General features: G+C 35.3%; 2 protein-coding genes across 2 annotated transcripts in view; one reads left to right on the top strand and one right to left on the bottom strand.

The window, feature by feature from the left end:
* The window catches only part of LOC144451974 (cell division cycle and apoptosis regulator protein 1-like), a 36306-nt gene extending 28197 nt beyond the window's left edge, over nucleotides 1–8109 (bottom strand). The window contains exon 1 of the mRNA XM_078142918.1: nucleotides 8029–8109. The gene's annotated coding sequence lies outside the window, so the exon portion shown is untranslated. The remainder of the gene's footprint in view (nucleotides 1–8028) is intronic.
* A 1199-nt stretch (nucleotides 8110–9308) lies between these two features.
* LOC144452214 (cilia-and flagella-associated protein 96-like) lies at nucleotides 9309–15835 on the top strand. Its single transcript, XM_078143263.1, has 6 exons — nucleotides 9309–9930; nucleotides 10657–10876; nucleotides 11252–11465; nucleotides 12456–12638; nucleotides 13262–13437; nucleotides 13937–15835. Exons 1-6 carry the CDS (start codon nucleotides 9828–9830, stop codon nucleotides 13986–13988), a joined length of 948 nt encoding a protein of 315 aa, XP_077999389.1. The 5' UTR covers nucleotides 9309–9827; the 3' UTR covers nucleotides 13989–15835.
* The last annotated feature ends 1636 nt before the right edge of the window (nucleotides 15836–17471 follow it).

The raw sequence follows: 17471 nt of genomic DNA, 5'->3' as shown, positions 1-17471 counted from the left end.
CATTCTAGTTCCTGACGGACATATTTCGTACTAAGTTATCTTCATACAAATGTACTATTCTGCCTAGTCAATCCTATTACTCTCGCGCAGAATTCAGTTCTCCCCCTACGGCATTCATATAAACATGATGATGTCATCACGTCCCCACATGATTTAAGTTTAAATAGACTGGAGGTGGAGTCCTGGTTGGACATTTGCATATCATATCAGTCCTATAGCTCCTAGAAACATGAGAATGATGAAGACAGCCTGTCAATTTGTGATACATTACTACAGACATGTGCTGTTCACGCTTTGCCCACCATAGAGTTGAACCACAATTAACACCTTGAGTAACAGGATTGACTAGACGGAATAGTATGAAAATAACGTAGTGCGGAATACGGTTCGTCAGGAACTAGATTACATGTACATGTAATTGACTTTTTGAAAAGAAATCTCAATCATTTCAATCCTATTCTGTAGTAAAGATACAGTGCCTTAATATTTAAAATGGTATACTGTTGGGAAATATCAATGTTTTATTTTATGATTGTATTAATATACTGCTTGCAAATATCTTCATTGTACGTTAATTCAGACTGATATAATTAAATAATATTACATAATAATAACAATAATATTTTTAATAATAATCGAGTTTATAATGCAGCCAGTTCTCCAAAGAGCTCCAGGCACAGACACAGAACTACTGACAAAATGAGAGGATACAGAGAAACAATTTGAAAACATGGAAGGATGTAGAGAGAAGTGCGTAAGTGAGAGTTACGATTGAAATTGGTAAGTTTTATAGTAAGGGCAGAGCGGACTGCTAGCAAATATCAATGTTTTACATGTACATGTTATTCCAAGTATAATATTGGTATATATTTTCATTCAATTTTATGAAGGTATTCAATGTTACGTCTATTCAGTCATATAGAATTACAATTCTTTTCACTCAGACCTAAAGAGCTAATTTCATTGTAAAAGAAAAGAAAAGCTCTACATGTATATATACAAATGTATGCAGTGCCTGCCATCTTACACAGAATGCAAATCTGACTGATCAAGCCTCTGTGCAAGAGATCACAGTACAATGTGAATGCCAATGTCAACATCCAGCCTAGCACAGTCTTTATTTAATCATGACCTAAATTCAGATATGCATTTAATTTACTTGTTATACATGTCATAACATGTACATACATAACATGTAGTTGTATACATGTATGTAATGTATATCATATTATGATTGAGTTATTCCTAAATAAATGTTATTGGTTACATGCATAGACACGATTCCTTAGAGTCAGACAGTGCCATACATTGTAAAGATTGTGACATTTGAAATCTACATATTACATGTACACTCCTCCATGTACACATCATATGTAATTTGAAATCTACATATTACAGTCCTCCATGTACACATCATATGTAATTTGAAAGCTACATATTACAGTCTTCCATGTACACATCATATGTAATTTGAAATCTACATATTACAGTCTTCCATGTACACATCATATGTAATTTGAAATCTACATATTAGTCATATATGTAATTTGAAATCTACATATTACTCATATATGTAATTTGAAATCTACTTATTATTCATATACAATGTATGTAATTTGAAATCTACATAAATAGTCATATAATAAATGATATAATATATGTAATTTGAAATCTACATATTACTCATATCTATTTGAATTATTAGCCATATAGGTAATTGGAAATCTACATATTAGTCCTTCATGTACATACATTGTATCAATCATGTGTAATTTGATATCTACATATTACGATCCTTCATGTACATATCATGTGTAATTTGAAATCTCCATACTATAGTCATATTACAATTTACATGTATGCGTAATTTTAAATTTACATATTACAGTCCTTCATGTACACTTTACTTATCTCATCATTTCTGGAAATTCATAATCCTAAGAATGGGGAAGTAACACTCAGAGTGAGTGCACTGACAGGCTTTGTAACCTTGACCTACTTGACAGTCACATACACATGTCCATGGTCATGATATATGTGTAATTGTAATGTTAATTTACATAGCCATAAATATATCTTGGCTGAGATCATCATTTGAAAATAATGAGAAGTAAAACACAGTTTGAATTCTGTATTATAAAGGGTATAATTATTTTAACAGACATTACCCCTTACCCTAGTCTACATGTAGTGTAATCCATGGCATTGAATCTCAAGATCTCTCTTTAAAATTAAAGAGATGATTTAGATATCACACACCATCTACACTGCTGTGACCCCTTTTAAGGTGACCTACATTAGCCATTTGCATAAGTGTATGATTTATGTACATGTAGAGCCATGTTGGATTGACCGAGAACAGTTGTGTAGCACTAGCAGAGATGTTGAAAAAAGTTCGTCCTTGACAAAAATAAAATGATGCTATCTAATCCTTGTGGCTTCACTGATAAGATATAACACTTCTGTCATACAATGGGATTCTAACATTGGTATTTAAACATGCATGTAGGAATGCATATCATATTTTGTCTGTGAAGACCTTGGCCAAAATATGATATGAATTCCTACATGTACATGTATGTTTAAATACTTCATATGTAAATCTGATAACAAAGTTAGTACAATAAAATTTGAAACAAGTACCATAAATAACATAAAGACAGTATTAGCTTTAACCATCACAACTAAAATTTGATCAAATTCAGTTAAATATGTGATAGGAACTCACTGAGACACAAAATTGACTTAGGATTACTACCTCAAGAAGCTGTCAAGCCCAGTGACTTGTCTTAGCCCTTAGTGTTACTATGATCCAGTGTTCTCCCTAGATAGATTGCAAGGGTGGTGGCTAATTTTCATATTAATTTACATATAAACAAGCCTTCATTGAAGACATAATCCCCCAACCGATGTGTTTTATGGCAAAGTTACATGCAAATTTGAATCGTGTCTCTAGATACAAGCTTATCAAGAGACATACAAGTACGGTGATTGCAGGGATGAGCAAACACACCGACAGACAGATGAAACCCAATGTAATAACCCCCCTCGGGCAGTCAGGCTAATCAGGTCTTCTCCTTGATTAGATTTTTGTCACTTAGCCGAGTTCTTACAAGAAAGTCCTCATGGAAATCTACAATGAAGTACATGCAGAACATATTTTCACCTTACCGTACTAGTAGTATAAGGGCAAAGTTGTCAGGAATCTGCTACATGTGCATGTACGTCAGTCGGTAGTCTAAATATACTATACTGTTGCCAACTGAAGAAAGCTGGCGCCACAGAAATTTATGACCTTATTTTTTATGCTACTATATTGGGTTTCTGTAAATACAGATGGTAAGGACACCATGGAAGTTTTTCTTAGATATTGCTGTCATAGATAGAATGTCAGCCATCATATACAACATCTACTATTACACTAGAAGAGTGTTAAATAGATTAACTGCTCTAATAATAGATATACAGTGATGTCAATTCACACTGTGATAATATACATGTACATAACTCACAGCTCAAATGAAAGTATGCTAAATAATTATGATGATCATATGTGATTCTGCAAATAACTTTTAAAATACTGATGATCAAAATGTTATGCTATAAGTTGTGAAATATAAAGTCAGTCTTGTTTCATTCCAGGAAGTGTTGTATGTTTCAGTACAAATAAACTCAATTTTTTTTTTAATAAAGTAAAATTCCCCATGACCCAGTTTGTCTACTTGTGTAATGAGTGACTCTATCTCATTACAGTGTTGACGAAAGAATGATGTTGGAGTCACTCATCACTTGCTTTTATCATGTTAGTTTGTTACCAATATGACAAATTTGCCCTACATGTATAGCTGTCTACAGGACATGACTCCGTGGAAGTAACTAACCAAAATTCAAAGGGGGGGGGGGGGGGGGGGGGGGGGTACATTATCATTCAAATACATTCAAATATTTTCCATCATGCCTAAAGAATGTCATCTTCACTTGAATGACATACATGTATAATCTATATTTGAAGATGAATCTCTTTTAAACTATTTCTTGTCTAGAAATTACAGTGGGGATAGCTGTCAGCAGCTAGCAACTCATCACACACATGAAAACATATCGGATGATCTGGTGTCCCACTGCCAGATAATTAGGTACACAGACAGCAAATAAAGAAACCCTTCCTCTACACTCTTGGTTGATGTATAATATTACTAACTACCCCTCGAGACTACCTCATTGTAAGTACTATTCATTTTACATCATATTACTGAAACTAACATAACATGTGCACATGTACCTGTAAAAGTTTAAATAAGCGAGGGATTTCTCTTTTTAGCAATTCTGATGAATACAAGATGAGGTAGATTTTCACTTGTTAGGACATGTCAATGTTTTTTTTACTAAGGGCAGTATTACATGTAAGTAGGTAAAATCTACCTGGGTTGTTCCCATTTAAGTTTACCTGACGTCCTACACAAAATTACCAAACACAACAATTTTTATCCCTTTCTCTCTCCATGTTACTGAGGCTCCCAACCTAATAGCAAAAGCACTGTATGTTATACTTCATACGATTGCAGAGAAAATTAAAAGGTATCCAAAATGGTGACGTGTACAACCAGATTGTATTGCTGGCAGCTGTGGTAGGTCATAATGTGATTTTACAATGTAACTACATACAATATTATCATTACCTGCACATTATCATTTAATACTCTGCACCATGTGTTTTATTAAAAATGTTGGTAGGTTTATTGTTGTAGGTAGGTTTATTGTTATTCCTGGTGTACAAAAGGTTACCCTAGCTACATGTACATAAACAAATAATCCTTGGCAGTCTGATCATTTCCGTTGCTGTAACAGAAAGACTGTGTTCTACCATTGAGATGTCGAGTAGATTTATGAGGATGTATTTTCACAGATGAAATTATACAAATTAACCCATGACTAGAATTCTTGTCTGAGAAAGACATATATTCTGTCATAGAATTTTCAAGTTCGGCCTAAAACACAGATTATATATATATTAAGATATCATAAGTCCTGTATCGTGCATCACGGCTTTATATTACATTTGACAAATGCAAATGAAATTTCTTGCTGGCTATGAAAAATTTAATTTCCGGAAACTGTTGGCAACGCATATTTCTTGATACTCATTCGGTGTGCTATACATGTACATTTTATCATGTTTGTGAAGCCAATGACGTGAGAAAGCTTCCGGTAAAGCTGTACACGATTTTCATAAATACAATGTTGATGAATAATATCTTGCAGCTGTCCATGCACATTTCCTTTGATTTTGTTACAATGAAATATTAAAACAACTGATTCTACATGTATGTAACCTGTAGTATACCATATACCACCTCAGCTCAATACACTATTCTCCAATATTTTTCTTTGCTCAGCCAAGGAAAATACAAGTAACTTATGGGGCCTTGTCACTACAAGTTGCTAGCCGAGTAGTGAAAAAATCCTTACGTCACAAGTACATTGTATACCTCCTCAACCACAACTCATGAAAAATTAGGAAACATAATGGCAATTTGGAACATTTTGACTCATATTTCGAACATCACAGAACAAGTGACATAGACATGAGTTGCATGACACAAAGGTTGCATTTACATGTATGATGCCTTATTTGTGTGTATTTATATTTGACCCCATATTTGATGTTTGACACCATATTGTCAAATTGACACTTGGGATACTACTAGTATTTTTGGGATGTCTGCGTCCTTGGGGACAAATGGAAGATGGGTTGCATTTCAGTGAATTGTGATCCTTGTGTTGTAGAACAGAGACTGACAATACACTACATAAACAGGGGTTTAAATTACAGTTACAGGTTGTGACCATGTAAATCTTTTATGCTAATTTCAATATAACCCCAGTGTAGCAGCCATCCTTTTCAAAGAGTGGGACATAGTGTTCCGAAACTTTCATTTTTCTGGGTCATCATACAATTTTTTGGGGACATTACAAAAAAAACGCCAATAGCGCTGTAGCACAACTGTACAGTTTTTCAAAATATTTACCCACATGTTGACCCATGCTTGATATTTGCTGAATTATTATGCAGTTGCCTATCCAACCCTGTTGTTATCTATGCAATATACACAATCATTTGGCTGTTGCTATAGGTGTGGTCATGTTGCTAAACATATTTGGATACAATTTTAGTGTGGGTCATCTATGACCTGTCACTTCCAAAATTGTGGGTCAGGTCCAAAAAATGTGTGTCAAATGACCCAAAAACCCCTCTGGCTGCAACACTGTAACCCAATGTTCAGTCAATATTCCAACAGCTTTGTATAACCTTGGTAGGCTTGGAGTAATTATACTAACAGTGAATGTGAAGGTCAATTTATTCTCAGGAATGTCTATGGTATGTGTTACAGCATAGAGCCTCCACTGGTGGAAGGTCAATGGTGGAGAGTCCATGGTTACAGTGTAGAGCTTGGAGCAAACATCCAGGTGTCAACCAAGAATTTGAATGGCTGCTTTTCTCTTTGACACCTCGGGAGAGAAATTCTATTTCAGGTAATGAGGATTGTCTGTCACTGTATGCACACCATGGTCTTATACTAAGCTGTAAGACCTCAGATCTGCACTCCACACAAAAACAGACAATGACATCACATGTCTCAGGCAAGCCCTAGACAGCACCCTGCTTGACACTATGTGATCTGCGGGCTCTTTTACATGTAAAGTTAACAATTGCCTCAAGGTTGTACCAGCTAGACAGCAGTTGTCATTTTATGACTTTAAATCATAGACAGTGGTGAATTTCTTCTCCACTCTCTATGTTTAAATGTTGCAAACAAACTTAGGAGGAAACAATTCCTGAAATCTATTAACATCTAGTTTTCATTTAATAATTAAGAATTCTCACAGACAGTGGAGGGGACTCCAGTGTCTATGGTCCTAGTATGCATTATGGTAGAATGTGCCTCAGAGATGAATTTTACTGAAAATCAGAGTTTTTAAAATCTCTCCAAACTGCGATATTAAGGAAGCTTGTGGCCGTTTTTTTTTTAATAACGATATTTGGGGGCCACCATCTTGTTTTCACGGAAATCAACAATCTATTATTTTCCAATATAGGATTAACACAATATTTTGGCAACCACATTGGGTTTATGTTGTAACATTTTGGACCTATATTTCAAACAAATTTTTAAAGGTTTTTTTCTTGATTTTTACCAAGAATTGGTTGGAATTTTCTTGGAACAGCAAAAATGTGCACAGTTCACTCCAAGCTACCTACATTTCACAAATTGAAATGAAACACAAAGCAATATCTTCAAATATTTACCTTCAGTATGAATGTTTAGTGGGAATTAACTACATATACTAGCACAAACTTAACTTATCTGTTGTTACTCAGACCTCAGACCATTGAGCTCAGACTAGAAGGGCCAAAGGTGAGATATGAACCACAATAACATTAATTATTACATAACACATCTTGTTTATTTATCATGACACTAGGGGTTGGTAGTTTTCAAGTGTCCTTTTGTGCTGATGGTAATCAGCAAATAAATAGGGGGTTGTTTATCTTTTGATTGTCTTGCGATCATGAACCTGCTGGTAGCGTACTTAGTTACATGCAAACACAGTAACTGTCGTTTAAACCAAGTGCATGTAGTATAAACCAAAATATATAATTCTAGATTAAAATCGGCCCTATATTTATACCATCTTAGGGGGCCAAGTGTGATATCCGAGTTGATCGCCTTCACAGTAGCTGTAGTTTCTTTATTTTCATCGGGGTACAGACCTGATTTGATTCACATTTCATGCTCAGGTAATTCCTAGACATCACCCTGTCACAGTGTCAGTGATACTCCAAACTGAAGCATAACATAATACGCTAATTTATCGTATTTTGAGTGCACAGCTAGTCGTTAGACACCTCGGGCTCATCACAGGGTTGACCTTAAACATGGTTTTAGCTGCAACGCATTTGCTTAATTTTACACTTAAAATCGCCGTTTTAGTACCAATCAATAAAAGGTATTCATAAAAAATTACCTTCAAATGTTTTTCCCATAAGTGTCTTAATTTCTCTTCGGTGGATAGCTTCAGCACATGCTTTCATATAAAGTCCAAAATGGCTCCTCTTAACAAAAGCCGACGTCAGTCGAAGATTGTCGAATACTAAATACATGCAAATTTACTGATTGTTCCGATTGTTTAGGCCACAAGTTGCAGTCGAAGTCCGTCGTATGTTGGCGCTGTTGTATAAAATTGCTCAGCTAGGTAGCCGGCCGGTGCGGCCAGACAATGCATGAGCTAGCTAGCCCCAGCTAGCCTCGGACTCTACTCAGACTCGGTCAGCCTATGCTTATTACTTTTGCTTATTTCGCTGGAAAACAAATATGCAAAAAAATAGGTAGTGACTAAAATGCCTTCTTTTATATGAACGCAATATTCCAGTCTGGTAATTAGAAAAACATTAGTCTTTCAGAACTTGCTTGCTGAAGACTGTAAAATCGCAAGATGACGATAGACAAAAGAAGTGAAATTTATCCAAGCTTTTTAGAAAACATAAATGGAGATTTTGCCTAAATATCTATATTCTATATCATAGTATATGCGATTTTAAATAGGTATATCACTTGTCACGCATTCAAGTAGTCTCCGACTCATTACAAAAAAACCCACAATACTTAAGACTTATTTATTTAGTTTGATAGTTTCCCACTCAGTTGCAAATAACATTGTTAAATTTTAAATTAGACGAAATAAAAATGAACAATGAACGGAGAATTAATATAGTGAAACTGACTTTCAATTAGCCAGACAAACAATGCCGCTCAATCGTTCAACGAATCAATCAATCAATCAATCAATCAATCAATCAATCAATCAATCAATCAATCAGCATATCAAATAACCAACCTACTAACCAACCAACCAACTATCTTCTCGGTTATGTTATTATCTTCTCATTATTTATTTAATGCCACGTTTCAATTACAGGGGGCGATGTTTTATATTAAAATGATCATTAAAAAAAACGTTTTCTTATAAATTGCATCCGGGATCCTAGCCTCTGAAAGTTTTTTTAAAAGTTAAATATGCATTCCATCTTTGTCCCCTTCCCAATCCAATACTTTGAACAATGTCTTATCTTGGTCTGGATACCCGTTCTTCAAATTATATATATGCCATATCCACTGGCCACTCTCTGTCAAGTTCTTGAGTTGATGATATCGATCGAGTCAGCGCTCGCATGACGTAGATAGCCCAGCTGATCACCTTGACGACGGCCATTGTTACAACGATGGCGCTCTTCAGGCAACCAAACAACAAACACCACTACTGATGCCATACTAGACTCTGGTCATTTTCAGTTGAAATTTGACCTGTAATAGCATAATTGCCGGGATTATGGTCACCTCCTACTGACCACGATATTTTGGAATGCCCAGGATTGCAACAAAGTATATTTGTTGACAGAATATTGGTGATTTTGTTCGAAATTAGCGCATGCAAAAACACTCCACGAAACACGGAAGTCGGTCGACCACTAGGAACACGTCGTGCTGATTGGAGTATTTACGATTTGTCACACGCCCAGCAACATTTACCTCGGCACTCGAAGAGAAACTGTACTTCGAGGGCTTTGTTTTTGGAATATTGTCACAGTTAAACATTACGATACCCGAAAACTGGTAGCCTTAGGCGGTTGAATAGTTGACTGAGTTTACCGGTGTCGACGTCTACCTTCCGACATTGCAAACAACGAGTTGAGACCTCGTGAGGAAACACGTAGCAGATTTTTGAAGACTTCGACGGAAAACAGTTGTTAAAGAACAATATCCACCATGTCGAAAGATACGGGAGGAAAAACCGATATGGAACGGGTTGGCCTGTTCAAAGAGATGGACTATACAACCATAGGGGACAGATACGTACCTCGTACAGGCAGTAAGTGAAAGTTGCAACTTTAGTTCATAACTTGTACACAGAGACTGCACTACATAGTTGTCCTTGTCATCAATTCGTTTCTTTAATTGAATGCAAGGAGTGTCATTTTCAAATGGTATTGAAAAAAATATAATGCACAAAATAGATCAAACAAACGGTAAATAATGATGATGATGATGGTGTTGATGTTGATGTTGATGTTGTTGTTGTTGTTGTTGTTGTTGTTGATGGTGATGATGATGATGATGATGATGATGATGATGATGATGATGATGATGATGATGATGATGATGATGATGATGATGATGATGATGATGATGATGATGATTATGATGATTGCAGCTAGACAAATACATGAAATACACATCAGTGGTTGTACCACATTGACTGTAAATTGTGATATTTGAAACATTGAGGTCTCCGTATTTACAAATACAACTGGTTGTCACCCATATGAAGTCTGAGATTCATACATGGAAGTACCACCCATGTGTGCATTTAGCTGCAATAACGAAAAAAGCTCAAAAACAGAAGGAGAAAAAAACACCTCAAAATCAAAACTAATGCTACCAATTACAAATTTCAAGCTACCAATGACCCATCCGTTTCTCAAACTATGAAGACCGTGCATGGAATGAATGTCATCCTCAAATGAACTCTTACATGCACAGCAATAAACTTTAAAAAGATTGTTCTGAATTCATTTATTTCCATTTTGAATTACAGGAGCATTCAATGAGGCAGCCAGCAAGGGTAGACAAATGCTACCTGGTGGAAGTAAAAGTAAATCAGCTCTCCAGGCAGGTTACTTTGATGGCAACTTTGCACGTGTGTTCTCTGGAGAAGGGTACAGTGACCCCGTGAAAAGGAGAAGACAAACGAGACTGAAAGAATCACAAAAAAATTTAGGAAAAGCATTTTTACCAAGCAATGGAGATAAGAAACCGTAAGTTGTACAATTGGTGATCACTTTTATGGGGCAAGATCAAGAGTTCAATATAGGATAAAAAAAAAAATTTTTACTTGTAGGGGATGGGGGTGTAAGCCATTTTAGTTCTCAACCTACAAAATCAGTGTTACTTTTAATGGAATCTGTTTTGTACCCCTAAATACAAATATTTCTAGAAAAGAGTTATCAAATTGAGAAATTGAAGAATTTTCACCATAGTAATACATGGCACTAAAATATAATAAAGTGGTGATAAAAGACCTATTTCTCCTCACTACATACTGGCTTTGTATTAAAATCGTAACAAAAAAAACCTGAGTTGTTAGAATATATTTGTAATAAACTTGATTGTTTGTGTATTTTTTCTATCAGATCTGGACTGGGAAATCACTATGGTACATTTACTGGTGCTGTTGGTGCATTCAGTCCGGTCAAAAGAGGAGGCAAGGCTTATTCTGCACCCGGCAAAAATGTGTTGACCAATCCTGGAAAGATAGGTACTGGATATGGGTACGTTGGCATTACCATTGGTGGCACTTATAAACACTCTCCTGATGCCTATGATAGGCCTAAAGAAATGAGAAAGGTAGGTAAACGCTAAATTTATATTCACAATATAACTTATGGTTTACTCAAAACATCCATTCTCACACTGCACTATAGAATAGAATAGAATAGAATAGAATAGAATAGTATAGAATAGAATAGAATAGAATAGAATAGAATCTTTATTGCATCTGTTAAGAAAACTACATTTCTTCATTGGATTTTCTGCAATATTTTTTTGGTGCTAAAACAAACTAGTAAATATATAAACTAGAATAATAGTAGTTAACAAAGTAAAGTTTATATAAAAGTATAAAGATATGTCGTATTGTGTCATGTTGTGTTGTTTGACCCTAACCAGGCTTGATGGTGGCTGATAAGGTGGCATGACACTTTGTACATTACAGACTATGATACTCAAACTAAAGTTCTTTAGTTAATAAAGGGGAGTTAGTTAGTGTAGCTGCTAGACCTCAGGCTTTCTTCTGATGTGTATGAGGGGGGAACACCCATTCAGGCCAACCTTCAGTTGACTTCACAGTGAGCAGGTTAGCCCAAGGCCAGGGGTCTAGCAGCAAGACTAGAAGTTAGTGGGAACTGTCATGTATGCACTGTTAAATTTAAAGAAACTAAAGACATATACCATCTCTGGAAATTTAACATCATTTCATCATTTTAAGTCAGATAAATCATCAGAATTGGCTGTGATGAGTGTAAGCATGGACAGATTGTAAGGGGAAAGATCCTTTAAAGGCCCACTTTGAAAAAAGATTAAATATTAGGTGTGCAAAACGATTGTGTGACAAAAGAATAATCCTTTGTAATCCTTATGGCTTCACTGATAAGATAACACTAATGTGAGAACCTGGGATTGAAACTCTGGCCTTTAAGACATCTAGACATTATTAGCTAGAAGGGTTGCTCCTGAAACGTCAACTATTTATAATTTTATTTTTATTTCAACAAGTTTTTAAACATCATTTAAACTGACTTACATTTCAATTTCTTTTCTGTATTTTTCTGTAAATAGAAAGAACAACAGTCACACAAATCTCAAATGAAAGGCAGTGCTTTCAAACTCAATATGCATCCCAAGGATTACTTTGATTCCAACCCATACCATACGGAAAAACCCCTGCCTCCCATCAAGAGAACAGGCAGTGGAAAGAGAGATGGTGTGAAACCTTTCAAGCCAAGTTCACCAGCTAAAGCTGTAAGTATCTGTCACATGGATATCACATTATCAGATGAAAGTCACATGATTTAGTAGTCATTGACCAATAGAAATGCATATCTCTATCACATGGATATCAGATGACAGTCACATGATTAAGTTTTGACATGTCATGGACCAAAAGGCATTTGTGTGAGAAGAGAAATATGGATGAAATTTTAGAAAGTAACTTTAAAGGGGCACAAGCTGAGTTTATACGTATTTGGGCATAGTTTGTGTTGCATATTTAAAAGGTACTTGCAGTATTGTACTTACTGAGGTATACTTAACCATCACTTGCAATTGACTGAACTCAAACCTGGTGTTAAGATATAACTCATAAACGATAGGATGATGTAATTTATCATACATAAGTTATAAACGATCTGATGACGTCAAAATACACGTATGTTCAGGAAATCCCTGCTATGCAATCACCAGCAATGCTAGAAGATAATCATAACATTATACTGGAATATGGATTTATTTAAGAATTTTCACTTGAGCGTAGAAACTCAGTTTGTTCCACTTTAAAATTGATGTATTTCAAATGTGTCTTCACAGCAGAAAGCCTTTGGTCACATTTCATAAATAAATGTTTTGTTCATTTTTTTTATGTGTAGATTGGTGGAATGAAGGCTGGTACATTCGATCCCTATCCATCACACTCTAATGATCCATACAAACCTAAAGGCAAGAAACCTGAACCACCAGTCAACAAGACTGGCAAGATATTTATGCCATCACCTGGACCAAAGAGTGCTCCCAAGAACTCGATTGTCAATCAAAATGTCTTCAGGTAAGTTTTAAAGATTGTAAACTTCACATGTGCCATTTTAGGAGTCAAGTTTAAAATTTCACAATAATGAAATAAACAAACAAAAAATATGAAGATAATATTGTTAATTCTTATGAGAATAAGTAGATATTATTATGATTCCTCAATGTTTTCTTCATTTAGCCAACAAAACTACGCACAACTTAAGGGGCTGTCCACTTGAAGTGACATCCTTTAGGTCATGGATATTTGTTGCCAAAATTGAGATTTTGCAAACGACATAATTACACCTACACAATTTACAAGCACAATTTATGAAAAATCAAGGGGAAAAAATCATGGCGATTTGAATGTTTATAGATTTTGAGCATTGCAAAACCAATGACGTTGGTATAAATCCTTTATTTTTGGTTTGAATGACTTGCATGTGGTAAAATGAAAGTTATTTTAGCCACACACAATAGCTACATTTTGTACATTCTTAAAAAAATTTAAATATTTGTTTTTCTTCTTCCCCTAGATCTATCAATAGTACAAATTTCAAACAAGTATCCGCAGTCATGGCATATTAATGAGCTTGGATCGAGGAAAAAACACTGACTTGTGTCGAATATATTTTGTGATATGAAACTGGGAAGGATTCAAGAAGGACTCTTATCGTATCAAACTTTTTTTTTATACTGAACACATTTTTCAGTTCTGACATGGTTACAATGAAAAATATCTTGATATTCAATTTCTAAACTCATTTTGGAAAGACATTGTTTTGTCGCTGAAGTGACAAGAAAATTGCAAAGAGAAAATAAAATGTGTGAGAAAAGTAGTAGTAAATGTGGTTGGATATTGAAAGCAATTGACCTTTACCCTTTGTTAATACAGAGAAGAGGGGGATTTTGTTCTTTGGAAGTGCTAGTTAAAGATTCCAAATAGTTGTAGTATGGAGCCTGAATAGTGGTCAAAATCTAATGTTTGAAGTCAGCATCAATAGTCTTGGGTTCTCCCCAACCCTAAGAAGTCCGGGTCAGCCATATTATTCATGGGGCTAATTAGTATTAAAATATGCAAATAGCATGCAGAGATCATGTGCATAATGTATGCAAATGATGAAGTTTTCTGATTGAATGTTAATTAGTATTGACCAGTACCAATCAACATGGTTGGATCCCAAAGTCATGTAATTAATCCTCAAACATAATGAAATAATTAATTCTTTTTGGCTTCATTTTTTTATTCTTTGTACTGGTATACTTCAATATAGCTTTGCTTGTTTGAAATATTATTTTTTTTGTTATTGAATACTGGATGGATATTGTCTACAATACACCATTTATTTACTCACAGACAACAACTATTATGCAAATTTGTTTGTATTGAGAAGTGTCCTGGTGTTGGAACATACCATAGACATTTAGAGTTGATGTATTTACAGGATTTGGTTTGTAACTTGATTAAGTTTGCCAAAAATGTTGTGTCAAAGTACCGTCCAAACTCTTTTGAAAAAATTTTGTATTGGATTTTTGTTAGCCAGTATCTCCAATGTGGAGTCAAATAGATAGAGATATGGAAGAAAGTTAGCTAACATTTTCAGCAACTTAGCTAAAACTTTCAGCAACTTAGCTAACGCTTTCAACAACTTAGCTAACATTTTTAATGTGATTGACAAGTGCAGCTTTATAGTTTGTATTATTTGTATTGGATTTTTGTTAGCCATGTGGCATGAAATAGATATGGAAGGAAGTTAGCTAACATTTTCAGCAACTTAGCTAAAACTTTCAACAACTTAGCTAACATTTTCAATGCAATCAACAAGCTTTAATTTAGTTGAACTAAATTGTCGGCCAGTTTTGACATCTAGCTTGATTCAATGCAGTGATTCATGTTTGATTTGAGTTTGAAACTGTATTGAAAATAACCCAAATTGATAAGTTAGACTTTACAAGATCTACCGTAATGTTTGACAAAATAACAAAATGTGTGTTTCAATTAAAATTTTGCTGTATATAGACGTAGAAACAACTACTAACAGTTGACAAAAGTGAACTTGGTGTGTAAAGTGTATTCACCACTTCAGGTCCCGTAACAAGAAGAGAATAGATATACTGACCTGATGATTCTGTGTTAACAGAGTGAACGCTAGTCAGAACTTTCGGAAACCGTTTGAGTTGAGTTTTGTTGAGACCATCCAGTTCTGCTTTGTGTTTTTATTACAGTAGTAATTATCAACCGTGTGATAATAAATGGCTTGTTGCGTCATTGTTGTTACTAACATATTGGTGAGTTTATCAACATTTCAAATCATGCTGGAGGGTCATTTTCACAAGTAAACTTTGACACAATTGCACAGTTTAGAAGCGACACGTGTACATTTTATTGTAAATAAATAAATAAACAAATAAGTAAATAATAGTTTAGTCATGGAGACTTTGTGTCTTAGTTTTGTATGTCTGCTGTATGTAAAATGATATGAAAGTATGGAGGGCTATAATATAACATTATCATACACATGGCTGCTGGTCAATAACTTACTGGTTGATAACTATATATCCCCCACTTTGTGCATGTATGGGAAGCAAAATTTGAAAAATTATTTCATGGCCTATTCGGCACCTTTAATATTAATCTTAATGGCCATATGGGTATTGTGGACTAATGTTGTACGACAGAAAGGCTTGACTTCGTTCACACATCTTGAAGTATACAATAGACCCCACTGGAAACATACAGAATGAGAAAGCTTTTCAAGATCAGCCCTAGTAGAGGATTGCTAATCTAGTACACGTCAAACACTGTGTCAGCATTTTGACAGCTAAAGGGTACAACTATAAGTTTTCTATAGCCTTTGATGCCATAATACTGTTGGTAAAGCAATCATGTATATCGACTTTTCATGCAAAAGACTCCGAGGCCAAAGACTTTTTTGAGCACAGAGGAGGATCTTACCAACTCAACAATTATCAACTTTAACTTGAAAGGAATAATAAAACATACAATCAATCCATTTTATCCCTTATCCACACATTACATATATATTGACAAATGAATATCAATTTACCCAGACATGAGGTGAAGAGGTGAAAATTGGGCTTATGCAAATGAGTAAACTTGTCTGCATATGTGCAGATGTGGCATGGGAACCTGGAAGGGACTGTCTGCATATATGCAGATGTGGCCTTGGAACCCAGAAGGGACTAGCCTGGGAACCTGGAAGGGACTGTCTGCATATATGCAGACGTGGCCTGGGAACCTGGAAGGGACTGTCTGCATATATGCAGACGTGGCCTGGGAACCTGGAAGGGACTGTCTGCATATATGCAGACATGGCCTGGAAGGGACTGCCTGCATATATACAGACTTGGCCTGGGAACCTGGAAGGGACTGTTTGGGAACCTGGAAGGGACTGTCTGCATATACGCAAACGTGGCCTGGGAACCCAGAAGGGACTATCTGCAAAGCAGCATATATGAAAACATGGCCTGGGAACCTAGAAAGGACTGTCACATATATGCAGACATGGCCTGGGAACCTAGGGGGGGGGGGGGGGGGGGGGGAACTGTGTGCATAATATGCAGACATGGCCTGGGAACCTGGAAGGACTGTAAGGCATTGTAAGGATTAAAATAATGACACATCAACAATCAGTATACCAGTATTTGAACATTTATTTCTCTCTGTACATATTATTAAATATGAAGTTCAAATTCAAGAACTCAAATTTTAGAAATGGATTTCCTCTTGTGTAATAAACAATTGAAAAAAACAAATAACCATTCCATATGTAATAAACATTTGTAAACATACGATAAACATTCCAAGTATTAAATGCGTTAAAATGTAATGCTTATGAAGTTACAGGTAATGCATATGATCATGTCTACACAGTACATGAATGTACAAATGTATTCTACAATGACCATATTATAGGTTGTGGTATTCCTGGAGACCTTTCCTTATAATATTTCCCCAACTATCAAAGAATTCATGGTTTCTCCTAGGGTAATCATTTACAAAATAACATACCTTGAGGTCCATTTTAAAACATTTCAGAAAATGTGCTA

This window comes from Glandiceps talaboti, chromosome 22 (genome assembly GCF_964340395.1).
Source record: "Glandiceps talaboti chromosome 22, keGlaTala1.1, whole genome shotgun sequence".
In the NCBI taxonomy this organism is placed as follows: domain Eukaryota; kingdom Metazoa; phylum Hemichordata; class Enteropneusta; family Spengelidae; genus Glandiceps; species Glandiceps talaboti.
The sequence above is the reverse complement of the archived record's forward strand: the minus strand, read 5'-3'. Positions and strand labels throughout refer to the sequence as shown.